This window comes from Asterias rubens, chromosome 21 (assembly GCF_902459465.1).
Source record: "Asterias rubens chromosome 21, eAstRub1.3, whole genome shotgun sequence".
Lineage (NCBI taxonomy): Eukaryota > Metazoa > Echinodermata > Asteroidea > Forcipulatida > Asteriidae > Asterias > Asterias rubens.
In genome coordinates, this window is record NC_047082.1 from 5,876,914 (window position 1) to 5,904,347 (window position 27,434).

The 27,434-nt window shown below is 39.3% G+C and overlaps 1 protein-coding gene and 1 long non-coding RNA gene across 4 annotated transcripts in view; one reads left to right on the forward strand and one right to left on the reverse strand.

Moving 5' to 3' along the window:
- LOC117304909 (harmonin-like) overlaps nucleotides 1–27,434 on the reverse strand; it is a 103,725-nt gene that overhangs the window by 41,707 nt on the left and 34,584 nt on the right. For 2 of the 3 annotated variants that reach the window (XM_033789557.1, XM_033789556.1), the window contains exons 3-5: nucleotides 9,534–9,677; nucleotides 1,196–1,337; nucleotides 32–140 (exon numbers count right to left, since the gene is read on the reverse strand). In XM_033789557.1, coding sequence (XP_033645448.1) covers nucleotides 32–140; nucleotides 1,196–1,337; nucleotides 9,534–9,677 — 395 coding nt within the window. Of the gene's footprint in view, nucleotides 1–31; nucleotides 141–1,195; nucleotides 1,338–9,533; nucleotides 9,678–12,251; nucleotides 12,374–27,434 lie in introns of those variants that run through there. The other variant, XM_033789558.1, reaches the window with a different exon arrangement.
- Nucleotides 14,713–15,385, forward strand: LOC117304911. The gene is made up of 2 exons (XR_004520629.1): nucleotides 14,713–14,752; nucleotides 15,305–15,385. It is a non-coding gene; the product is annotated as an uncharacterized LOC117304911 (long non-coding RNA).

Sequence of the window (27,434 nt, forward strand, 5' to 3'; positions counted from 1 at the left end):
ACATATAAAAAAAAGAATTTGTTTTACTAACGTCTGACTTTCAGTTTGACGATTTTGCTGATAGACAAGGCAGCTATTACTTCACTGTGTGTAGCTCGCTTAATGTTATAACCATTCACACGAACTATTTCATCACCAACCTGCAAACAAAATTTAAAATTTGAACTTGATTCTATAAACATGAATTTTTAAGTCTGTCACAAATTTCAATCAATCAATCAATCAACATTTATTTCCATACAAACACAATATACAAATACAAACAATAGGATGTTACAAGACTGAAAACTGTATGGAGGCATGGCCCATTAAAGCAAAGCTTGTAAGCTGGGATGCCTTTTACAAAACAAAGGAAGGTAATAAGATCATTTAAATTATAAAACAAAGCGTATAGTAATAACAATAACATTAAAACGAGACGGATAAACGAAACGCAAAAACAAAACACCCAACAAGACAAACAAACACCTCATACTAACACCTAAAACAAAAACAAACAAACAAACAAACAATACAAATACCACAAGACGGCCACGACGATAGAACTAAACCAAAATAATGACAGAATCACAACTATGTTACATAATGGGAGACAATGTGTTTTTTGAAGGAGGCTGTGAATCGACCAACAGAGGACTGCGAGCGAATTCGCCTATCAATTGAATTCCAGAGGCGGGGCCCATGATAGCGAAGAGTGTTCATTGTGTAAGAAGTACGTGCAAAAGGGATTACTTCAGTTAGAAGAATTATTTTCCACATGGTTTTGATGTGGGTATGAGACAGTGTCACAAATTTGTTGCTGCACAAAGGAAAACTTCATCATTTAAACTATACACAAAAATACATTCCTTGTGTAAGATAATAGCTAAAATTAGACAAAATATGTCAGCTATAATAAACAGGTTTGTTTGAACATTTTTCAATTTGCAGAGGACTTACTTAAATAAACTTTAACTTTCTGTCCTACAATATAAACCACTGGTTAATTTTCATTCAGTCTTGCAAACAAACCAAGTTAAATTGGTATCCAGCAATTCTTAAACCCACTAAGGTCGCCAACTAAGGTCACCCAACAAAGTCAGTTAGAATGTTACACACAAGTTGTAGAAAAAAACACTAACAAAATATTTCTGTATTTTCAATTTTTGTTTTTATGTTGATTGAAGCTTGTACACAAACTGATTATTTGCCATACCTTGAGTCCTTTCTGTGAAGCCCATGACTTGGATGTTACCTTGGAAACAAACACACCAACATCAAACTCGACCCCACCTCTCAAGGAAAAACCAAGACTCTCAGATCCCTGGCGATCAAAGTGAATGCTTCTCAATTTTTTGCTGTAACAAGATAGTTTAATGTAGTTACATTTACTAATGTATTTAACCAAATTATAAAATTACTGATGAAAGTGGTCACATTGTTTTGGGGATAAATGTTTCACTAGAGTTGCATATATGTTTCTCTAATGAGTTGTACAATGTATGAACCCCAAAGCCAACAACATATCAAAACTACCCAACAGAAAGATAGCTCTTCCAATATAAAACAAATTAAAATAATTACAGCATAGAGTAAAAGACAGCTATACGTGATGCGATCAAGCAAAGTGAGTCGTTTGTCGACCCTTGTCATTTGTTATTTCTGTTAACACCTGAAAAGAGCAAAAACTATGCTTTAATAAGGGAATCAATGTGTGGTGAAGAAGTTTTAAACCCCACCCACAGATCGCGTGGGTGGGTCTCTGATCGATTACTTACCTGTAGAGCGAATACTACAAACTTGTGCATTGTTCCTTATGCCGGAAGGCAATAAACCAATAGTTTTACACACAATAGGGCCTCAAAAGCCCTGTCACCAACGCCCTGTGACATGCTCACATGTTAAGCATGTCCTCAAGTATAAACACTGAAGAATCTGGGGGAAGAAGGGAGGGTGCTCTACAGGTAAGAACATGTATATGATGGTAGACCCACCCACTCTACTTACCTGTAAAGCAAATGCTACAATTGCATAGACTCGCACCGAGAAAGTGGTGGGTATACGCGATGTCTACAGGGGCGTAGGACACGGGGAGTGCCTAAGAAGCCCAAAGGCCTATGGTCCTACCAGAAGACCAAAAGGCGGGCTCCATAACAGAAGACCCCACTTCAACTAACAGTTCAGCCCAGATACGTGGCACCGCGATATTGCAGGCTGACGAGCGTGGCCCTGGGCGCCCACGATTCTTGCGCAAAAAATTAGGGGGTATTGCCATTATGTTAAAAAAACATAACAGCAGAGATGCCAACATTGAATTTTAAAAAAGAGTTAGCATCTCCCAAAGTTAAGGGCGAGCGCAGCTTGGGCTCCCTAAACCGATGTACAATGCTAATTGGCTCATTTTCAGGCATTGTTCTGAAATAACCTGTATGCATCAACAGAACATGCAGCTACAAATGTTTATAATGGCCAGTGAAAAAAAACTGAAAAAACCCTGATTTCCCTCATCTTCTGACTTTGTTTCAAAATAAATGTAACATAAAAAAGGGTGGCCTCACCTAAATGTTTTTGTTTTAATGATCAAAAATTAAACAACAAGCTATTGGAAGAGAGAAAAAAAAGAAGAAAAAAAGTGTCCGGATTTTGGGCAAAAAATGCGTGTCCGGATTTTGGGCATTGTCTGGACATCGGCGCTATAATTACTAGTAAGAAAGCATGGAAACTGTCTAGCTTAGATCTCACAGGCCACTCAGTTGAAGGTATTTTTGTTCAGAAGGTCTCCTTTTTTTGTCGCCATTATTTCGTACTTTTTTGCCAAGCTTGGATGAAGTACATGTACAGACAGCGTGGGCACAATAATAGTGGATACGTGAGGAATGAGGTTACTGTGACAGGTTAGCTCACACACAACCTCATACCCCACGCACATGTGCACTATTCCCCATCGTGTAATAGAGATCAATGGGTACGATCTTGCAGCAATGCACTAACGTAAAAAATGCACACTCAGCCAGCCAGCCGGGGGGGGAGGGCATGCAACAATACGTCCACTATACACAAAGGTTTGAGACACGTTCATTGTTCGAGTGAATTCGCCGCTATTATTCAACACTGCGTTCTAAAATTAAAAGTGTTTTTTCTTTTCTGTTACAATTACTTTGATATTTTGCTTAATTTTCATTTCCACTTAATAGTTCATTCGTTGTTTGCATGTATTGTACGATTTAATAACATTATATGGGGCGGCTTGTTTAGCGTGTTTTATTGAGTACTTCAATTAGGCCCCTTGGTAGTGGCCGCTAAAGGTACACCTATAAAAAGTGCCCATAAGGCGGCCAGCTCCCTAACTTCATGCGCTTGGATGGGGCCCTTGGTTGCCAGCCAGCCGCGTAGCGGATGGCAGTTGCAATCCAGCGTGAGATAGTATACCGGTCGAAAGGGCTAAATAAAGCATGACCCATACGAAGCGATCTCATACAGCTCATGTACCACTTGAGTGCCTGGACCACAGCTTATCCTTTGCCTCTGATGAAAAGGACTTAATGTCCATGACGAAAATGTCTGGAAACTGGTCAAGGGGACCAGGCGAACGCCGCCTGGTTCCCATCAAATGTTTCCTGCCTCCACCGACAATGAGTGTAACTCACTGCGCCGTCGGGAAGTAGCAACAGCCAGGAGGAACGGCATCTTGACGGAGAGCTGCAACAGTGTTGAGCAGTCTATTGTTTGGTAAGGAGGCTTCGTCAAAGTTGATAGTACGCTAAAGAAAACCCAGGACATGACAAGTTTGCGTACTAGGGGATGGGTAACATCCCCTTGATCAGTTGGCTGATGGCCCGGTTTTTGGAGACAAGAACGACCGTCTGGAACCCGGGTTGGATTGCGGCAATGGCGGGCCGGTAATTCCTTCCCAAGCCCATTGAGAGGCCGCTGTCCAAGAGGTATACCAAGAAATCCAGGCATAGCACATTTTATCCCTTAAGGATCAAATGCTTTATAACTCAGAGTACAGTACATGGATTTTTTATAGGTCACATTGTTTACATGTGTACAATAAGCCAGTGCAAATGTTAAACATTACGTTTTGCCTTTTTTGATAAATAGGTCACCACACAGGGTTTGTGGTTGGTTGATCTGAATATGCATTAATATTGATTTAGGGCATGACACTATTGGCCAATCAGTAATAAGCAAGCTCTAGGCACAATTTTGTACATGAAAGTCCATTGTAAATTTTGTGACAAAATGAGGTTTAGGGGTTTCAGCCGAACAGCCAATCATTGAATTCCTTTTTGACCAATCAGGAAGGCACTCACTGGCCAATAGTTAGGAGTTTTAAGGGCAACCAATTAGGGTTCTTCTTTTATCAGGAGCATACAATTTTGGCGGGCTCTAGAGAAACCTCATGTCATTCTGTCACAGCCTGTCAGAGGATGCACATGTAGTGCAAAATTTTTACAATTTTCTTTCATCCCTCCTCCGCCCCATTTCGCCACCCTTTGTTGTTGCTGGTGGAGGCGTTTTTTGGTTTGGGGTACACTCCGTCAACATAACAAGGCAATCATGTTTATTGGTGGGGGTAATGTACAGTATAAAATGTTACATTTTAAACAGTAGTTGTGAAGTTCGGACTCGTTAACAGCACCCGGCTTTTACACTGGGTGCTTTCCACATGCTTTACACGGTGGAATGTTCCTGTCCCCTAGGTGATAACATTGTTACTGTATTATGTCACATAAGTTGTCTTTTTATCATAAAGCAAGTGCATGCGTTCATGCATTGTACATGCCCAATAATGGTAAAGTTTTAATGTTAATATTTGGCTTTGTTAAAGTGATTGGGGCCAAGGTGCCCTGTGCTAATGTGCACATATTATACATGGTGCTGGGACTGCAGCCCAGTGGCTTTAAAAGGCCTATTGGTTTTGGGCAAGTGTGCCCATTTGGTACGGGCCAAGGTGCCCATCTGGGTCATGTGTGCCCAGCTAAATTTGTTACCGGTATGCCCAGATCAAGTTGGTATCCGGTGTACATTTTACATTCATTGACATGTTTTGGCGGTGACATTGGTTCACAAAAATGTTTCAAAATAAAATTTTGGCTGTGGCATTTAGTCACAAAACCTCATGCTCAAAAACGGCTAAAATTGATGATTTTCTTTTAGGGACTGCTCTTCAGTAATCCTGGAAGACCTTTGAAGTCAAATCTTAGTCTATTTTTTAGCCAAAATAGCCCAATTCAACCAGTGTACCCCTGTTTGATCAGCAGAGTGTGGGTTTGAATCCCGGTCGTGACACTTGCTACATAAAGTTGGGTAGGTGCTTTCTACCAGCCAGGTTTCTGATTGATGGTACCCAAGCCTACATCCATATGGACTGTAAAGGGGGTAACTCGGAGAACGCCTAGCCGTTGGTGAGGTGCAAGCCAGCCGTGTCCCTACAGACTGTACCTGTGGGGTGACCGAGTAAGTAGGAGCCTGTCCGCTGTCCTCAAGTCGTCCTGTAAGTGAGGCCGTAGGTTTTGGAATGCCTCCAAGTCCTCCCTTGAGATGGAATCACCACCCTTTTTGCGGGGGAACCACTCGAGCTTGAATAGAGCTATGGGAATGTTGGTTTTAGTATGCCCCTGAGTAGACTCAGATGTAATATCAGAGACCCTCGGAACGCAGTGCTCAGAAGGCGCCCAATGGGGACTGTTCCCAGTGGCCAATCGCCTGTTCAGCTGAGAGCGCCCCAAGCCCGATAGCAGAGGCGAGACTGCCTGGTCGAGGCGGTTGTACAAAATAGACCATCCTAAGGCACTGCGGTATGCGCATACATGTGCGCTCGGGTGGTCCGGGTGCATCAAGGCTCTTTGGAGGGGTAATTCCTCTGGCCTGGGTGCAGCGAGTCGTACTGTGGAGGGGTAATTCCTCCTGCTGTGAATGCCCCGTAATTCCTCCGGCTGTGAATGCCCTGTATTCAGGCCTGGCACAGCGAGCCTTACTGTGGAGGAGTAAATCCTCCCGCTGTGAATGCCCTGTATTCAGGCCTGGCACAGCGAGCCTTACTGTGGAGGAGTAAATCCTCCCGCTGTGAATGCCCTGTATTCAGGCCTGGGCACAGCGAGCCATAGAGAGATAATCCCTCCGGCTGTGAATGCCCTGTATTCAGGCCTAGGCACAGCGAGCCTTACTGTGGAGGAGTAAATCCTCCCGCTGTGAATGCCCCGTATTCAGGCCCGGGCACAGCAAGCCATAGAGAGATAATCCCTCCCGCTGTGAATGCCCTGTATTCAGGCCTAGGCACAGCGAGCCATAGAGAGATTATCCCTCCGGCTGTGAATGCCCCATATTCCGGCCTGGGCACAGCGAGCCAACGAGAGATTATCCCTCCGGCTGTGAATGCCCCGTATTCAGGCCTAGGCACAGCGAGCCATAGAGAGATTATCCCTCCAGCTGTGAATGCCCCGTATTTAGGCCTAGGCACAGCGAGCCATAGAGAGATAATCCCTCCAAATGTGAATGCCCCATATTCAGGCCCGGGCACAGCGAGCCATAGAGAGATAATCCCTCCGGCTGTGAATGCCCCGTATTCAGGCCCGGGCACAGCGAGCCATAGAGAGATAATCCCTCCAGCTGTGAATGCCCCGTATTCAGGCCTAGGCACAGCGAGCCATAGAGAGATAATCCCTCCGGCTGTGAATGCCCCGTATTCAGGCCTAGGCACAGCGAGCCATAGAGAGATAATCCCTCCGGCTGTGAATGCCCCGTGTGAATGCCCCGTATTCAGGCCTAGGCACAGCGAGCCATAGAGAGATAATCCCTCCGGCTGTGAATGCCCCGTATTCAGGCCTAGGCACAGCGAGCCGTACTGTGGAGGAGTAATTCCTCTATGTGTGTGTGGGGGGGGGGGTGGTAGTTGACCCCAACATGCAAAGAATTTGGCAAAAATATTTGACAAAGTATTTAGTTTAAATAATATTAAGTTTTAGCACTACAAATGAGAAAAATAAGTCTCAAACGTGTGATGATTATTTTATCATTATGTTTTTGCAAAATTGTTTCCGTCACAGCTGTGCAGGACTATAGGGCAAAAATAAGAAAACTTTATGGCTGCATAGTATGAATGTGGCAACAGGCACTGAAGAAAATGAGATTGAACATTTTTGTTTATTGGAGAAACAATTTACGATAGGTTGGATTGGATATTTCTTCTCAATAAGTTCTTGGTTTGTACACCTTAGGCCAATGAAATCTTCTCTGAAATCTTGTCTTAAAATTGTAAAATCACGAAAAAGCAAGAAGAGGTCAAGCTACCCTGTAAGTAGCCCTGGCAGCCTTATACTTTCGCATTGTACTACAGTGACGTCCTGGACATCGGGGTACATTTCTGGGGCGGAAAATTTTCACAGCTTCATAACTCAAATCTTACCTGCAAGAAAGCACCAATTTCTACAGATTCACATTCCATGGGAGCATATGTTTTTCTGCGATGGGTTTTGATCGTAAGTTATTCTTCACAAATCCGTCATTTTCATGAAATAATGCAGCTCCTAACGTTAAGGAATTCCCATTTTTGTTCGTACTCTCACAGTCTGCCGTGTGTACGCAAGACGCACGATGCGCAAATTTTGAGTTGTGTTGCGTGTTAACGCTGTGCAGTCAAGATACGGTAACCAATAATTCATGCGTCTAAGCTTGCATCATGCGTCTTGCACAACAACAGACAACACAGTGAGAAAACGATTGAAACAGGAATTTTTTAAAGTTGGAAGCTGCATTATTTCACGAAAATGACGGATTTGTGAGGAAAATATGAAGACCAAAACCCACTGCAGAAAAATGTATGCTGCCATGGAATGTGAATCTGTTGAAATTAGTGGCTTGTTGCAGGTAAGATTTACGCTATGAAGCTTTGAAATTTTGCCGCCCCAAAAACGGGCCTCAATAGTTAGGACTCTGTATCTGAGTACAGAGGAAGAGTCCTACATATAGGGCTACCCTGTAAGGATCTTGCAGCACTGCAGTAACACAAGTAAAAGGTTATTGTTATGTATACGTATTTAGGCAATTGCTAGTTAAGGTGGCATTTGCTTGCAAGAAACGAGCTTTTGCTTTTTCCTAAAACTAGAGCTTTGGCTTGCTAGCAACCGCTTATTTTTATGTGTAAAAATGTAAGCAAAAGCATTTACAAAAAAGTCATTGCTACTTTTTATGAATTCGGCCCATCGAGGCCTGATTCTTGACTTTGTCTCAGTAAAACTATCAAGAACCAGGCTTCGGCAGGTTTAAACCACTTTTTTAAAACCGATTCTACCTTCAACTTCATAACGGGTTTTTTTTAAACTGTAAATTTTTTGCTTTGCATTTCGCCGCTCGAACGTGATTTATGAGTTATTATCTTATCTTTACGTACGATATGTTTATTCTTGAGACCATTTGAAGTGAGCTTGTTTAGAGATTTATTATTTTGAAGTTTCACTTTTTGACCCATTAAGTTCACAGTTTATTACAAGCTCGGGTAATTCAATGGAAATTAAACAGCGATGGACAAGTATAAAAATTCCTTCACCTAGACTATAAACGATCCTATAGGCAGTATAGTTTTCCGGAAATATTTCACTTTATCTTCGGATGGGGATTTACCGGGTTTAATCCCTGTTCGCCAGGATTCAGTTCCACAAACAATATCCAGTTTGATGTATTCAATGGCTGCGGCTAGTTCAGCTCTTTTAGCCAGCACACCGTGGTAGAGTATTGTCATAAATCTGAGGTGTTTTTTTGGTTGGTAGATTGGATGGTAAGAACTATGTGACAATGTGCTGTCAAGACTCTGCGGTCTTGTTCAAGCTGGTATTGCACTTTGTCCGATTTTGGTTTGAAAAGTGATACAACGTTTACTTAAGATGTTTGAGTACGGTGGTTTGTGGCCGTGGTTGGTGTAAGTTCATATCTGTGAAATATAAAACTATCACAGTTGATGCTGTCACTTGTATGGCATTTCCACTGAATGCTTGAGTGGTTTAGTGATTCAAAATCAGTAGAGCACAATTCAATACAATGCTCCTGGGCGCTGAACAATTAAATGAAAACATATTAAAATCCATACAATTAAAACACCCAATAGAAAATACAGTATAGACACTGGGGTTCTTTGTGTGGGGGCCTGGGTTGGTAGGGATGTCACCTGAGAGTAGCAGTAACACTGAGCTTCGATCATGATTTACAGATGGACTATATATATGCAGTTGATGGCGCTTGGCAGGTGTACAACAGCAGCGAAAAACACAGCTGAATTACAAGGTGAAAAACCATTTCCTTACAGTGCATGATAGATATTTTGGCACCTGAATCTACAAAAAAAAATACTTTGAAAATGTTCTACCCAGGTCTTGTCCTGTTGTTTCGCCGTAATGGAATTGCAGACATACGAGGCATCACATACATACATACATTTAACTTATAGTAGATTTATCATTTGATAAACACTGTGATAACCAACACCATGTGATTAGCCTTTTCTCACTGACACTGTTAACATTGTCTGACTTGCACATTGTATGTAATAAAGTTACCTATGTAATGAAGGGATTAGCTGATTGTAGAGAGCCTGTTGAGATGGCTGGATGAAAGGACGCACTTGATCAAACAATACAACTCGATGTGGATGGCTAACCACTGATCCCAAGCAATCCACAAACTTTGACACTTCATGATTCCTATCAGATTAAAAACAGAAATTGCAACATGGTTTAAACATCAAAAGATGTGAATTATCGATGGTCTTCATCCATGGACAAATCTCATTAAGGAATTATTCCTGCAGTAGGTCCTTAAACTTTGTTTCTGGCTTTTCCAAAGGTCTTAAAAAGACGAATTTTGTTTACCTTTCTTTTGTTAAAGGTATTTTATTAATGACAAAAGTAAGGACCCAGTCTTCACTGTGTGGTAATGACCTTGGTTTGGTGCACCGTGTTAGATAGCGAGCCGTGCAAGCCGTGTTAGCACAGCCAGTTGGGTCTAATATTTTCAACTTTATGTTTTTATTTTGTTCATGGGAAATTTTTAAAAACCCCAAACATTTAAACTTTGATTTGGTGTTACCAGATTTCCTTCTTCTTTTAGAATAAAAAATTTGATTGAGCCTGCACATAAACGACGCAATCGTAAAAAGTTCACTCAAAGGTGCCGCGAAAACGCTTACCACATTGTGATCACACTAAACACAACGCACAATCACAGAGTACACAATGCCGTCTTTGTTAATTTGTATGCAATAAAAAATGAAGAAACATTAAACCCTAGACGCTTTTCGAAACAATACGCTGGTGTGAGAGGAAACGCCATCTAATGATAAACAAACGCGATAGCAGACAATTATACAATGTACAAATGCCTTGAGAATGAAGACTCGACGTGTTATGGCTTAAGAATGTAAAGGAAAAAAGTTTAAATGTTAAAGAAATAAACATTTTGTAACGATATGTGACCCAGGTTAGTAATATGACGAGGTAATGGCTTTTTATGCCTTTTTAGGGCCAACAGCCCGGAGCACCTCTTATTTTTTTTCGTTTTTTTATTATATTTTTTATTGATACTTCTTCTTCTTCTTCTTCTTCTTCTTCTTCTTCTTCTTCTGTACGTCCCTTGTCTGCTAACAGAAACATCTTTCCAAAGATCGTATGAACTTGAAACTTCACACATAGTTAGATATTTATTAGGACAAGAAACCGTTGAAGTTACGTCATAATGACGTCATCTGTTCTTGAGTTATGAAAAGTTTATTATTTCAAAAAATCACAACTCTTGATCTACATGATGGATTCTTACAATCAATACATCATCGGAAAGGTCATTAAAAACTCCGTAAATGCCTCACAGACATGACCCCATTTTGACCTTGTCTTCCGGTTCAAAATTGAGGTTGAAATATTCCACCATTGGTCGTGCGTAAAGATTTTACACGTACAACACGTGTTGAGTCACGCTTCAGTGCTCATCCATAGAGCGCAATTCTTCGCGTATAATAGTCTTCGTTCAAGGCGTTTTCAACATACAGTTCCTTTACGATTACATAGTCTGTTCTGTACAGTCGTCAATATTTCACAAGTTTATATTTCCTCACCACAGAAGCTATTTTGACAATCTATACATCATATTGAAGGGCTTTACGTTCTTTACAAAAACAGATATGTTGGTGACCTTCTCGTGACCTTTTGACCTGTCTAAACCGGCAGTACCTGTAATATACTTTGAAAAGGCGTCATGTAATGGCTTTGGGTTGATACATACACCTTTTGATGCTTTACCATTACAGAATACAACTCTGGCAAAGGTCTGTTTTTAAAAAATAATACCGAATATGTCACCAAATGTAAGAGTGCCCTCTAGCGGCAGATTAAAAACATCTCAAAATATACCTCTACTATGTCTGTGGTAGAGTTTTTGATAATTGTTTCAAAATTGTTATACATAATCTCCCTCATAATAGCAACTTATATGTCGAGTCTTAGCTTGATGACGTCATCATTGCTTTAAAGGTGCACTTTTTAAAGCTGTGTGTATGCCAAACCAAAAGTTCGACTGAGGTGAAACTTGGTGTATTGTTAGTTTTGTTTATTACAAATCTTGAGATGAAGCAAGTTGCAATATTTGTTTTTTACATCAGGCTTTTTACTCCCGGAAACCGAACACCTAGAGTTTGTTCACAAACTCTCAATTTCTAGTTTGCAATTACATTACAAAATAGTAATTTATTCCATTGTTTTCGTGCTTAATTGATTAGGATACATGTAGTGTAGAATTGCATATTGCATAATTGCATATATCTATATAGACCAGATTAGAGCTGTGAGTTTAAGTACAGGGTGTATCACAAATAATATTAGTCAAGGACAAAGTGTAACGTAACTAACTGTAACGGAACTAACCTTCATTTAGGGCAAATGCCTGGAACTTATAAGAGTTTTTTTTTTTTTTTTTTTTCCCTACTAAAACCCTTGTAGTTATCGAAATAGTAAAGTTTGTTTCAGCTGTATACCCTGTTTGAGGAAACTTTTTGTTCAAAGACATGCAATTTGTTTCCATGTCCCTTTTTTGTGACGTAACTAACCAAAATTAAAATGATTATAACAACTGAATAAATGTGTCTAGAAGTTTGTAATTTTTTTGTATATTAGGTCTAGCCAAGATGTAGCCATGGTACAAAAATGCAGACTTGATAGGCTTTCATATTAATATTGGAGACCACAGAGCTGTGCTAAGCAGCTAAAAGTGTAACAAAACTAACTAACCATGGAATTGCCCAAATGATGCCATCTACGTTGCTCGAAGCCATGAAGCAACTACCAATCAACGTAAGTCCCTACCAGAAACAAGCCGCAACACAAACACAGCCGGCACAACTGAAAAGTCCATAAATGCATCACGCACAACCAAGACTGCCAGGAAAAGGAAACAAACAGCCTACATGCAACAATTGCGGCCGAGTGCACGAGCCAGTACCAAAGAGCAACTGCCCCGCCTATGGCCAAACTGTGGGAAAGACAACCAGCTGGCAATCAGTATTCAGGTCTGGGAAACCCCCAAAACGCAAATGCGCCCCAAATCTTCATGCAGACGAGTGCACTACCTTGACGAGAATGAAATTGTTGATGAATACCTCACCATGGGCACCATAGAAGTCGGCTCGTCCAATGCCACACAAGAGATGAAGTTTATGCAACGTTACGTATTTACCAGAAAGGCAGAAAACCAACCATGCTCCGGTGCAAAGTAGGCACTGGTGCACAGAGCAATCTTTTGCCAGTCAATCTATTCCGCATAATTTTTCCAGAGAAATTGGAGAGTGATGGAAATCCAGAGCCCCGCACTCTGGAAACTAGCAAGATGACACTCACTGCAGGGCGGATCCAAAATTAAACAACTGGGCACAGTGAAAATTCCCTGCATGTACAATGACACAAAGCACACTGCGTTTTCTACAACACTGATGCAGCAGGCCCAGCAATCCTTGGCCTAAAGACATGCCAAGCCCTGAACTTGATCACACTTCACTGTGCAGTGGAAACAAAAACTGTGGTGGAGAATGAGTTAAGAGTCAGTTCAGGTAAATAATTGACATAGTTGCTCACGGTCAAAAAATGATTTTTTTTTTATACTTTGTGGGTGGAAGGGCCTTGGGGTGCAAGTAAACAAAATTGCATTTTCAATTCTATATATAGCACGTTGCCATGGTTACGGCTCATTTTGTTTTTTGGCCATTTTAGGCCGATTTTGGGGTCTGAAAAACTGGTTTTTAGCTCATATTTACAACTCCACCCCACCAAAATGCAAAATTATTTCAAAAAACCTTTTATATCACTACAAAGTATCATCCTTGGCCTTCCTTGAGAAAAAAAATTATTGCTTTAAATATCACCCTTGTGCTATTTTTGCATCATGCATTACAGTATGTTTTTAGAACTTGCAAAATTGACATTTTTACCCTATTTTTGGACCCCAAAATGTCAACTTGCCAGGGTCTCAGAAAATTTTCCTTTCGGCTGTGATTAGGGCCAACATTGGTCTTTCCTTATCTGGTGTCAAAAACTTGGGCAATTGTATCCTGTTGTGACAGTACTGCCTCAACACTAGACTTTTTTCCAAAAACAGGAAAAATGCTGAAGAGTTGTTCTTGCAATAAAACACATTTAATGTGTTGTAATTAGTGAATGGTAATTAAAAAAAACAAACACTGACCTCTGACCCCGAAACATGGCCCGCAAAATATATACGTTTTTCAAGCCGTCAAAACGATCGTCCGTTTATGCGCGATGCACAGCAGTTAGGCTGGCGCCGTAGCCAATGGCCTGGTAAACCTACCAGAAGAACACAAGGTAATATACCGTTCTCTACCATACGACAATGTGTGAAATGTAAACACACCATTTTGCTGTCAAAATGGATCGCCGAAAAACACAGATTCAGCTCATTGCTCTACGCAAAGAGATGATTGAAGACACGTCCAAAAAGAAGGAAAGGACACCTCGCCAATCAGGGTAAGAATAATGTAGTGGGACATGGACTAGCCGACGAGAGAGAGAGAGAACGGACCGTGATTGTTTATACCCAATGCAATGTTATTGTTAGTTATTATTGTGGACATGACACGTAAATTCACAGCCATGAGACAGCCGCAGCACTGAGTTGTGAGAGGTACATGTACTATGACTAGTTTACATATAATTTTGTAGATCTATTCACTCGGTGCATAGATGGGGGTGGGGATTTGAATTGAGTGCCCAGCGTACTAATGACTTGGCATAATTTACCCTAATTTACTTTGATGCTACAATTAAAAGAGTCGTTTATCTGGCTGGGAAGGGGAGGGCTTTTGTAAAAATTGTAGAAGTACATTTTAAAAATAGTACAGATTTATGAAATGTTTTTTGTATATTTTTAACAGTTTACCCAAAATATTGTACCCAAGTCAACTCGTACCCAAGTCAACCCGAATTCTTTCAAAGAAGTGTGACCTTTCAAACAATAAAAAATAAAACTTTCGAGAACTAATATAATAAGTTATATCAATGGTTTTCAATTTCTTGTTGAAGGTACTATGTGAGCAGATGCCAGGACTTGGCGTAAACATCTTGGAGACCTCATCAAACCCGGCACCTCCAAGTCCACATCATCCACCTCCGCAAAGCTCTTGCCAAGCTGGTGGGTTTGTACCAACTGTAGGGAGATGCCAACACAACAGGACAGGTCATGCTGCAAACAAAGGCCGGATGAATGCTTCTCAAACTTGGCAGTAAGAGACTGATTATTTCATACTGTCAATGGCATGTGCATGTATAACAATATACACATGTACTGTCAAAGCAGTCCAGTTTTGTTACATGATATTTTGATCTGTGTGTCCCCCCCCCAAAAAAAGGAAACAAAGTAAATGTGTAAACAAACATTTAATAAGGAAACACAAATTTAAGCTTTCATTCATTGTAGTTACTTGTAAACAGCCTCCTTCGCCAACGTTGCATTACCAAAATACTTCACACTGAACAGCCACATCCTAATAACATCATGTCTTTGACCAGCAGCCGATTTCACGAAACTTTACGCGACTGCGTAAGTCCACTTGTGCAACATTTATGCAGCAACTTGCGCCATTAAATTGCGCAAGTGGACTCACGCAGTTGCGTAAAGTTTCGTGAAATCGGCTGCAGGGAGGTAGTATTTGCTAAAATGTCACTTTAATGAATCAACATCAAGTGCATGGGTTTTATATTCCATATAAATGTACAAATAACCAATTTTTATTTTGTTAATTGTTTCAAAAATTGTTGTGTTTATATTTGAAAAGATCTTGAGGCACCTTGTTCTGGACCACCATTAGAGTTGGCACGACATCACAGGAATGACATGTACACCAGGGCAGCAAGATATACACAACAAATGACTTTGCCACCCAGCCAGCCTTCACAGACAACATGTGTCATGTCAGAATGGTACTGGAAATAGAGTAACACTACCTGGTTACTGTGTTTGTAAAATCAGGGGTATATTTCCAGATAGTTTCAACTCTCATTTACACATGATTTATGCAAAACAGGTTTAACAAATGGCAATATTTCCCGTTGTCAACAAGTAGATTCTTATTCCTAAATTAACACATGTCAATACTTAAACTTATTATTATTTTTTTTTTTGCACATTACTTATGTCAACAAGTCATTGAATGTGATGTGAGCAGAGTTTGTTTTCATCACAACGACATATGATTAAGTTTAATTTGAAGTACATGGCCAATTGTTTATACAATCATATTTATTGTATTATTTGAGATTTCGATATTTTGTAACAAAAAACACACAAGAACAACAAAATGCAAAAACATAAACAATCTGTATTCAAATAAATTTATCTGAAATATCTTTATTCTGTATTCATAAAGAGACATGGATCATAGATGCAACAAGTTTGATAAACACAGTGCAATTTCAATTTTTTAACCTTAACCCTTGCAAGTGTATTTTGATTTCAAACCACATGCCTGTTATGAAATGCTGTTTTAGAATGATGTTTTAGAACTAGTCATATTGTTGACTAGCAGACCATGTTAGTTCGAATAAGTAAAAGTTTTAAAGGAAAACCACCCAATTTCAAGTCATACTTGTGTTGATCATTCTATTCTACTTTTAAAACATCCTTTCTAACCATACAATGCATTTTACAACCAAATCACTCGATTTAAGGCATTGGTCTCTCTAAAGGGACTTTATACCTTAGATGTTGGTAATTACTAATTTGTGATCATAAAACTCACTTGATAAAGTCTACATGATGAGAGGCATGTCAAAGGACTTGTTTCTATACTGCAATGGTGTTTTTCTTTCACTGTTTCTTGCAGCTTTTATTGCCAAATTTAGCCCAAATTGTCACAGGTTTATTATTTTTATGCATAAATATTGAGGAGATACACCAACTATTACTAAGGATACTGCATGGGACTATAGCGTTCTTTGACAAAGGACAAATTTAATTAATGTTTGCAAATACATCGTGTACTGCTGTGAATTGTAAAAACATGTCTCAATAAATTGACCATATTGTTTTATAAAGTTCCTATAAATTTGTGACAAAGATTCTATTTGATTACATACAAACTCTAGAACTTGCCAATAATGCTAATAATGCACTGACCTTATGTCTTATGCACACCTGTACAGACATTTTTGTAGCCAAATTGTGGAAATTAAATTTAAGAAGTGGAAAATCTGGATTTGTGTTTTGCTACAAGTTCTTCTGTTGGTAGTAGTGGTGGTGGTATTAGGGGGGGGGGGGGGATGGCGGCTGTGGGTAGAAGCCATCCTTGCACCATTAGCGGTAAGCCTGGGCGACTAGTGTCGGACTCTAACTATTGAATCCTTAGTCGAGTCACGACTATTGTTTTCAACTATCCGGTTAAACGTGCTTCAAAAATAGTTTAAAAAAATTGTGTCTACCTGTTTGGTGAACCAATTTAGTCGCTCATTACTATTCATGACAACATAATTTACTTACAGAACACAGTCAGACATCAGTGACACAAATCTTCAATCTTTTCCGCTTGAATTAGACTATATTGTGCTTGCGGCACACATTGCCACAGTGCATCGTGATAATTAAAAATTTGTCGCGACTAGTGTCGTAGTCGCAACTATTGGATGGAGGTGCGACTTGTCGATTAATAATTTTCACTGGTCGCCCAGGCCTAATTAGCAGAGTTTTCCTGTCCTGCGAAGAAGCTGGTTGTCATCTAACCGTGCTTGGAAAACTTCTTTGATGTATGTGTACTCTTTCTTGTCCATACCGGCTTCAATAATCACATCACCACCCAACTTTCACTGTGACCTGGCAATCAAGTATCAATACAAAAATGTTACAAAATAATAAAATTGTTCCCCGTTTCTGATTTTGTTTTGTAATTTTTGAAAAGAGTTTTTCTAGACTATGGCCCTTTTTGAAACCACGGCTTTGGCTTTGGATTCAGCTCGGGCTAGCTTGGCCCCGCAGATGTTTGGACAATACTGAGCGTGCTTTGGGTAGGGATTCAGACAAGAGGACGGAGTCTGAAGCCGAATCCAAAGCCGAAGCCGTGGTTTCGAAAAGGGCCTATTGAAGCTTCATTTTTGTGGACAAGAGTATTACTTTATTTTAGCTTTCCTTGCCAACTACCATTTGCAGTATGTGCTCCCTGTTCAGATGCATCGCACAGTAAATTTTGCTGTCAAATGATTCTGAGCAATGTAAACAGGAGCTACCTCAAATAGTACCGTCCAAGACCAAGGTCAAGGAATTACATCCCCATAATAGACATAAACATTATTTTATAAAACAATGAATGTATACCCCGAAGAAAGGATCATGTTGGCAAATAAGACAAGTGACATCTATCCTATGGCGATGGACTAGTATTAGATAGACACCACTGTCCTGTTGCCCTGTGACTCTACACATGTACATGCAAACAGCATAGAGAAAGGACAGAGAAGTAAAGTCCCTGTAATTTTGTATCTAAAGTCGAACTGTGGGGTATATGTGACTCGCAATTGCATACTATACTTACGCGGTAAACACGGTAAACGCCTCTCCGACATGTCTGAGCAGATGTTTTATGAGAGGATGAATTCTCTAGCTGTAGTTTTGTTTCAACTCCACTCGCTAGTTGGTATTAAATAATCTCGTCTTTTTGCTGCAAAGGCCCGAGGCAAAAAGAGACACACGACTACAGAATCACATGCACTATTAGTATTAGTAAAACGGGTACTAGACATTCTTTCGTGTACAAAGTATTCGCATTACTAGACTGGCCCCGCTAAAATCCTACACCGTACGAGCAAGAACGGGGAGTTCAGTGCGTCTGGGGAGGTCTGGCCGCGGGGGATGATGGCCCGCTGGACGGCAGCCGCTCGGCCCCGGGACGTGGGCTGAACTTGCTGCTTAGATAGATTTATAAAAAGTTAATTCAACGTAGGCCCTTTTATTTTTGTTCATGAACTGTTTTTTGTTGTTGGTAACCATGGAGGAAGAGATAGATACAAATGGGGTTCGTAAAATGGTTAATAATTGCTCAGTCGTATAGTTCAAAGGCTGCGACTGGAAATAAGACTAGTGAATTTGGCGGCCATTTATGGGAGTCAAAATCTTGACCCCCATAAATGGCGGAGCGTTTTGTTTCGAGAAAATTAGCAAAAGCGAAGCATTTCTAAGGCATGTTTGTGTATATCATTATATTCTACTTTTTTAACATCTTTCCAACCGTAATCATTTTACATCAAACGCTTGTCATAGCCCAAAAACGCCCAATAAAGCGCAACCCGAAGCCAACGTGTCCCTTTAATTGTTTATTGGTTCTCAGAATATTTCCCTTTTGGTTGTGATTGGGCTATCATTGTGGTTTGCATGTCTGCTGGGGAGAAACACTTTCGTTTGTTGTATCCTGTTGTGACACTTCTGCCTCAAGTTTGAATTGATAAAAAACAAAAACGAGCATGCTTGTTAAAAAAATATGGCACTGTTTCCATGCTCTTTAAGTAACATATAAAAAGTTTATAACCATGCTTTGCCACTGAGAGTTCTTGTTTTGTCATGACTACTTTAGTTGTACAGGTATGATTCACATTGCAAGAAGAGAAGTAGTGCGATGAGTATTCTTTACTATTCTTGTCTATACATGGCCTTATAACAGTCTTCTTGGTCCCCTGCCCGCTACCAAACTAAACATTTTCATCCCTATCAGAACAAAGAGGCTCTAAAAGTGAGCAAGTACTGTGTCCAAAGTATCTAAATGGCCATTCATCTGCTTTGGCCTTCTGTAAGCAGTTCCCCCATCCATGGTGGGGTTCCTTTCAATTGTACTGTTGCAAACATTAAAAGAGTTGGTTTATTTAACGTGATAAACAATTCAGCAGGTAATGTTTGACAATGTTTTTTGTTGATCGTTCTCAGAGACATATATAATAGTTATGAACTAGTAAGATAGTGAATGGAAAAAATAATCAAACTAGCCTGAATAAACTTTTGTCACTGCAAATGCATCTTACTTATTTATGTTGAGCAGGTGCAAGTATTTACAACTTCTTTCAATGTTGTTCCATTAAAGGAACACGTTGCCTTGGATCGGTCGCGTTGGTCTTTGAAAAGCGTTTGTAAACGTTTATTACAAAATGCATATGATTAGAAAGATATTTTAAAAGTAGAATATAATGATCCACACAAGTATCACTCAAAAACATCTTTCTAACCATGCATTTTATAACAAGCGGTTACAAACGCATTTCAAATACCAACTTGACCGATCCCAGGCAACGTGTTCCTTTTAAATGATCTCTTACGCTCATCTTGCAAATCGTTAGTATCATTGTTTTTAATATGATCTTGGCAAACTTTTCCAACACTTTTAAGCGGGCTTTTTAATTTCCCACATTTGTGTTGGACATGATTGGATGCTCCAAACCATCTGCCTCAAGCACAGAAACTACATTGTTTATGATCTCTATCTCTATGAAAAGTTTTACATTTGGTAGCAGGCAGGGACCAAGGAGAGTAGGCCCTGTATTAAAGACAACTTGTAAAGAATGCTCATCGTACTCTACTTGCAATGGGAATCATACCTGTACAATAGGTAAAGTAGCCAAATCAAGAACTCTCAGTGGCAAAGCATTGGTTATGGTTTGGTTGGATACCATTATGTTTAAATAAAAACTTTGTATTCATTACTCAAAGGGCATGGAAACAGTGCCAGATTTTTAACAAGCATGCATTGTTTTGGAAAAATTACTATACTTAAGGCATGATCAGTCACAACAAGATACAATAAACACAGTGTTTCTGCCCAGAAGACATGAAAATACCAATAACAACCGAAAGGGAACACTTTCAAAAAAGGAGGCGCTATTCACAAAACATTGTTTTATGCAATGTCAAGAAATATGATTGGGGCTGGGCCGGGCAAATTCTAAAATTAAGGTCATCAACAGTTCCTGATCAATGTTGGGTAATCCACTAAGCCTATAGAGTGCTTAGGAAAAGCTGCAAGATTGATAGAATTATTACTTTTTAATGTTATAAATTCAATATGAAGAAAAAACAATTCAAAATGCATTGTTCTGTTTGGGGAAAAAAGTCTATTTTGGAGACAGTACTGTTAACATCAGGATATACTTGCCCAAGTTTTTCTTACCAGAAATAAAAAGACAAATTTTGGCCCTGATCAAACCCGAAAGGAAAATATTCTGAGACCCCTGAAAAAATGATATTTTGGGGGCAAAAAATATGGTAAAAATGTTGATTTTGCAAGTTCAAAAAAACATATTCTAATGCACGTTCTAAAAATAGCACAAGGGTAAAATTTATAGCAATATTTTTTTGTCTCAAGTAAAGCCAAGGATGATACTTTGTAGTGATGTAAAAGGTTTTATGAAAATAATATTTTTGTTTTTTGGTGGGGTGGAGTTGTAAATATTAACTTAAAAAAAAAGTTTTTCAGACCCCAAAATCGGCCTAAACACAAATGAACTGTTACCATGGCAACGTGTTATATTATGATTTGAAATGTAAATGCTGTTTATTTGGACCCAAAGTCCCTACCATCCACAAAGTATAAGAAACATATTCCTTTTTTTTTTACCATGGACACGTATGTCGATATTATGTGAAAAGACCCTTAAAAAGGCATTTTTCACGTTTTTTGGAAAAAAGTCTAGTTTTGAGGCAGTACTGTCACAACAGGATACAATTGCCCAAGTTTTTGACACCAGATATGGAAAGACCAATGTTGGCCCTAATCACAGCCGAAAGGAAAATTTTATGAGACCCCTGGCAAGTTGACATTTTGGGGTCCAAAAATAGGGTAAAAATGTCGATTTTGCAAGTTCTAAAAACATACGTAATGTAATGCATGATGCAAAAATAGCACAAGGGTGATATTTAAAGCAATAATTTTTTTTCTCAAGGAAGGCCAAGGATGATACTTTGTAGTGATATAAAAGGTTTTTTGAAATAATTTTGCATTTTGGTGGGGTGGAGTTGTAAATATGAGCTAAAAACCAGTTTTTCAGACCCCAAAATCGGCCTAAAATGGCCAAAAAACAAAATGAGCCGTAACCATGGCAACGGGCTATATATAGAATTGAAAATGCAATTTTGTTTACTTGCACCCCAAGGCCCTTCCACCCACAAAGTATAAACAAAATTCATTTTTTGACCGTGAGCAACTATGTCAATTATTTACCTGAACTGACTCTTAACGAACAATCCTGTCCAACATGTCCAACAACAACAGAAAAAGCTCTGAATGAAACGTCTAGCGGTCACTGCGTCCACTTCGCTGACCCACTGGTGATGACAAGTGAATCAACAACACCACATCGTTCTCCAAAATACATCCAAAGAAATACACCACTGCTCGAGAGGCCAAATATCGGGAGTAAATCTGAACTCCTCGAAATGTATTCGATTGTTTCGATGGCACTGTTGGCTGCTTTGAGAACTTTTTATACCATATCACTCTCGATCCGGGCGCCAGACCAGTTATGTACACCCACCACGTAGGGTTCCCTTGAAACTTTTTTTCCCCAAACAACATCAATTTTCCCCCAACTTCGAACCTCACACAACGGCAATTTATTAAACAGACGGAGTTGGACAATCTTACCATTTCCCTAAACATTTTTCCCCCAAACTCGGCAACTTTTCCCCAAAACCTTTTTCCCCAAACAACGGCAATTTTTCCCAAAAACTAGAACTTACACAACGGCAATTTATTAAACAGACGGGTCGGACATTCTTATACTTAAACTATTTTTTTGTCCAATACTCGAATGTAAAAAAAACGGAAATTTATTATACAGACGGAGTTTGGAAACACTTAACATTTAAACAAAAATGTTTTCCAATACTCGTGCTCATCAATTTATTAAACAGACGGAGTTTGAACAATTTTAAGATTTACATAAAAATGTTTTCCATTACTCAAACGTTTCAACATGGCAATTTATTAAACAGACGGGTCGGACATTTTTTCCAATACTCGTTACAAAACGGTAATTTATTAAAAAAGACAGAGTTTCGATAACTTTCGTTCCCCAAACAACGGCAACTTTCCCAAAAATTTTTGTTTGCCAAACAACAGCAATTTTCCCCCAAAATTTGAACGTTACACAACGTTAGGCAATTTATTAAACAGACGGGTGGGACTTTCTTATATTTGAACAATTATTTTTTCAAACACTCGAATGTAACAAAACGGCAATTTATGATACAGACGAAGTTTAGAAACACTTAACATTTAAACAAAAGTGTTTTCCAATACTCGAACATCAATTTATTAAACAGACGGAGTTTGGACAATTATAACATTTAAGGGCGATTCCGCGGTAACACGCGTTACGCTTTTGAGGGTCCTTCATCATTCTCCATTCTCTGGCTGCAAGACTACTTTGATTTAAGGGTTCATCTTTTGTATTGTAAAACCTGAATATCTAGGCTAGATCCTCATGTCCACACAAAAGTGAAAGATCAACTGGTTTAGCTGAGAGAGCTCTGCGAAAATCGGTAACACGCGTTACGCTGAATGGAAAGACCAAAAAAATACGGAACTTCATTTCAACTTTGTCCTAAAACTAACCAGTCTACTACAAATTTGTTTCTATTGTCATTAAGTACTATGCTAAGGTTTATCATACCAAAATAATTACAATAATCCAAGTGTAATTTTTTTAGTAAATTGCAAAATAGTCGGTAACACGCGTTACCGTAACACGCGTTACAATTTTTCGAAGCTACATGTTTATATGTTATTTCAATTGTTGAGTTACAAATTCTCAAAAAATATCAACCAATATCAGTAGCACATCATATTTAAAGAGCAAAAAATTAAATCAACCGTTTTCTTAACATTTTGCTCTACCTATCACAAAATTTAAGGTAACACGCATTACGCGTGGTAACACGCGTTACAATTTGTCTTGCTACATAATTGATGTTATTTCAATTGTTGAGTTACAATTTCTCAAATTTATCAACCAATATCAGTTGCACATCATATTTGAAGAGCAAAACAGTAGCTATAGACCTTTTTATTCATTTATTTTTTTAGTTGCTCTACATATCCCAAAATTTGTAGTGCATGAGACAGGTTCTCCAGTTTCCTAATAATATGATTCCTAAAATAAAATGTTTTGTCAACTTCCAATTCCTTCAAGCAGGGGGCATCCCTAAAACACTGAAGTCATTTTCTTCACTTACTTGCATTACTTGACAGCCCAAAGACCATCAGTGCCTGGACAATCGACGGTCGTGTAATTTGCCTGCTGGCAAACAACCGTAACAGTAACATCTATCCAGGACCTTGATAAGCTGTAAATGTGGTGAGTTTGTATCCATTGCTCGATCATGCTCGTCACCAGTGTCTGCTTGCCACATGCCTCCACATTTACTGTAATCATCTTCATGAACTGTGCTACCTCGCATGATCTGTTTATCATTCATATGTATTACTTTTATTAGTTGCTTCAAACCCATGCATGTTCTTCATTTTGTATTAAGTTAAACCGGTGTATATATTATTTTGTTTGCCATCTACCCCTCATTTATTTTTGTTTTAGTGATTCTTGTCACTGATTTTGCATTTCATTCATGCTGTTGCTTTTGTATTATTTTGCTTACATTACTTTGTCCTAATGTTTTTGATTGTTTGTAATTAATTTCTATGCCTACTAAATTTCCCTGTAATGTATGTACTTGTCCTGTTAAGGTAAACCAGAAGAGTATACTTTGTGACGCATGTGATAATTTGGTCCACTTAAAGTGTACTAGTTTGTCTGTGAATGACTTTTGTCCAACTCTGACCAACCATGGCTTTGTGAGGCTTGCTTATCCTATTCTTTGCCTTTCAACTCACTTGATAGCTGTGATTTCTAAGCAGTAATTGATGACTACAATGGCTGTGTACCCTCTGCCCATTCTCACACTGTACCCGACAGTAGGGGCCCCCAGCCACCATGTATGCCTATACTTTGGTTATTCCTTCCAACTTTGACTCTAACAATCCCTCGCCGATCATCAATGACTGTGTCTACTCCACACAAGAGGATTTCACCAGCAATGCTATCAGTCCTGATCGTAACTTAACCATCATCCATTTTAACATCAGGAGCCTCTCCAAAAACTTTGACAACCTTAGAGATACCATTCAATCACTCCCTGAGTTCTCAGTTATTGCTCTATCTGAAACTTGGCTCAAGAGCTCTTCTCCTGATGTGTTCCAGCTACCTGGATACCAACTCGTCACCAGGAACAGGTTACATAGAGTAGGTGGGGGTGTTGCCTTATATATCCACTCCAGCATTCACTTCATTATAAGGGATGACCTGTCCACAACCTCTTCATTGAGGTGAAAACTCCTTCAAGAAATGTTGTTATTGGTGTCACAAGCCTCCTCAAGCACCACACAATGATTTCATGTCTATCTTCCAGAATGCAATTGCTCAGCAAGCCAGGGAAAACACTAGATGCCTACTTACAGGTGACTTCAACATAAATCTTCTTGATTATGATACCTGTGTTGCTGCTCAAGGTTTTCTTGACATGATCTTCTCTCATTCCTTTTTACCCCTCATTGATAAACCCACCAGAATTACCAAAACTTCTGCCACTTTAATTGACAACATATTCACAAACATACTCCCACTCCCTAAGTCTCAAATTCTGATTTCTGACATATCTGATCACTTACCCATCTTCACATCAATACCTTTCTCTGACAGTCATCCCTCTCGTTTCCATCCTGCTAAATCATATGTCTACACTGATGCCAGCCTTGGTAATTTACACCGGCATCTGCAATCAGCAGATTGGTCTCCAGTTTACGAAACTGATAATCCTAACATTGCTTTTGATAATCTTATGACTATCTTCAACAACATTCATCACGCCAATATTCCCATGTCTACCAAAAGGCACAACACCAAACACATTCCTAAATCACCGAGGATCACTAATTCTCTCCTCCAGTCAATCAATCTAAAAAACAGATTGTTCCATAAATTTCTTTCTAAGCGGAACTCAACCAACCACCTTGCCTACACTAAGTACAAAAACATCCTCACCAGTGTCCTTAGATCCGCTAAGAAAAACTACTTCTTCAATCAGTTTGAAAGGGAGAAAAACAATATCAAGAACACCTGGAAACTAATTAACACTGTTATCAACAAAGATGTCTCCCAGCAAAAGATTTCCGGCATTACTCACAATGGTATCTACACTGAGAACTCTTCTTCTATCTCCGAGCACTTCAACAATTACTTTGCCAACATTGGCCCAAGCCTAGCCAGTAAAATCCCTCCGTGCAACTCTAACTTCATGAGCTATCTCGGTATTCCAAATCCCCACTCCATTTTCCTTGATCCGGTCACCACAGAGGAGGTTTGTGATGTTGTAGCTAACCTGGCCAACAAAAAAAGTTCAGGCTCAGATTCAATCAACGCCTTTGTCATCAAAAGAGTCATTCCTGCTATTGTCATTCCACTCACTTTCATTGTGAACCAGTCTTTCTCTCTTGGAATTTTTTCTGACACTATGAAAATTGCTAAAGTGACGCCTATACATAAAAATGGAGCTGTCGACCAGGTCTCAAATTACCGGCCCACTTCTGTCCTTACATGCTTTTCCAAAATTCTTGAAAGACTGGCGTACACTCGCATCTCTGGCTTTCTCCAGAAACATGATATTCTTTCGAACTTCCAGTTTGGTTTTCGGGCCAAACATTCTACTACCCACGCAGTCATCCACCTGATTGACAAAGTCGTCACTGCAATTGACAATTCTGAACACACTCTAGGGATTTTCCTCGATTTTTTGAAAGCCTTCGATACTCTTGACCATAGCATTTTGCTTCAAAAACTCAATCATTACGGTATTCGAGGAAGATCCCTAGAGTGGTTTACAAGCTACCTTTCCAACAGAAAGCAGTATGTCACTGTGGGGGGGACACTCATCCACCACCCGCTCAATTACATGCGGTGTTCCTCAGGGCTCTATTCTGGGACCACTTCTCTTCTTGATCTATATCAATGATATTGCTAAATCCTCAGATGTCCTCTCCTTCATCCTATTTGCTGATGACTCAAATTTATTTTGTAGTCATTCTCACTTAGACACTCTTATTGCTACAGTTAACTCAGAACTTGCTTTTGTAAGTAATTGGATCAAATCTAACAAACTGTCTTTAAACATTAAAAAAAAAAAACTCTATGCTTTTTAGTAATGTGTGTAGTGTTTTACCTAGAGATGTTTATATTGATGGTATTAAGATTAATTAAGTTGACTGTACAAAATTTCTTGGCTTGCACATAGATCACAACCTTCCGGGAAACCACATGTTGACTCTCTGTGTAAAGCTATTTCTAGAAATGTTGGTGTCATCAATATACTTAAGTTTTATCTCCCTGAGTATATTTTAATAACCTTGTATAACACCCTTGTCTTACAGTATCTCACATTAATTATGGTATTTTAGCTTGGGGTAATGCGTCTCATTCTGTGTTAAATAGACTGTTCCTTTTACAAAAAAGGGCCATTCGTGTTGTTAGCAATTCGTCTTATCTTGCTCACACCGATCCCCTATTCACCAAGTACCGTTCCCTAATATTGAATGACATCTATTCTTTTCATCTGGGTACATTCATGTTTCCACTGGCTCACAACAGTTTACCCTCCTGCCTTGCTTCCATTTTCACCCATAATCAGTCCATCCATACTCATTGTACCCGTCAAGCTTCCCACTATCACATTCCATTTACCAGGACCCTTCTTTCTCACAATAGTATTAAATACCAAGGTCCTAAACTCTGGAACAATAGTATTAAATACCAAGGTCCTAAACTCTGGAACAATAGTATTAAATACCAAGGTCCTAAACTCTGGAACTCTTTGAACACTCCTCTCACTAA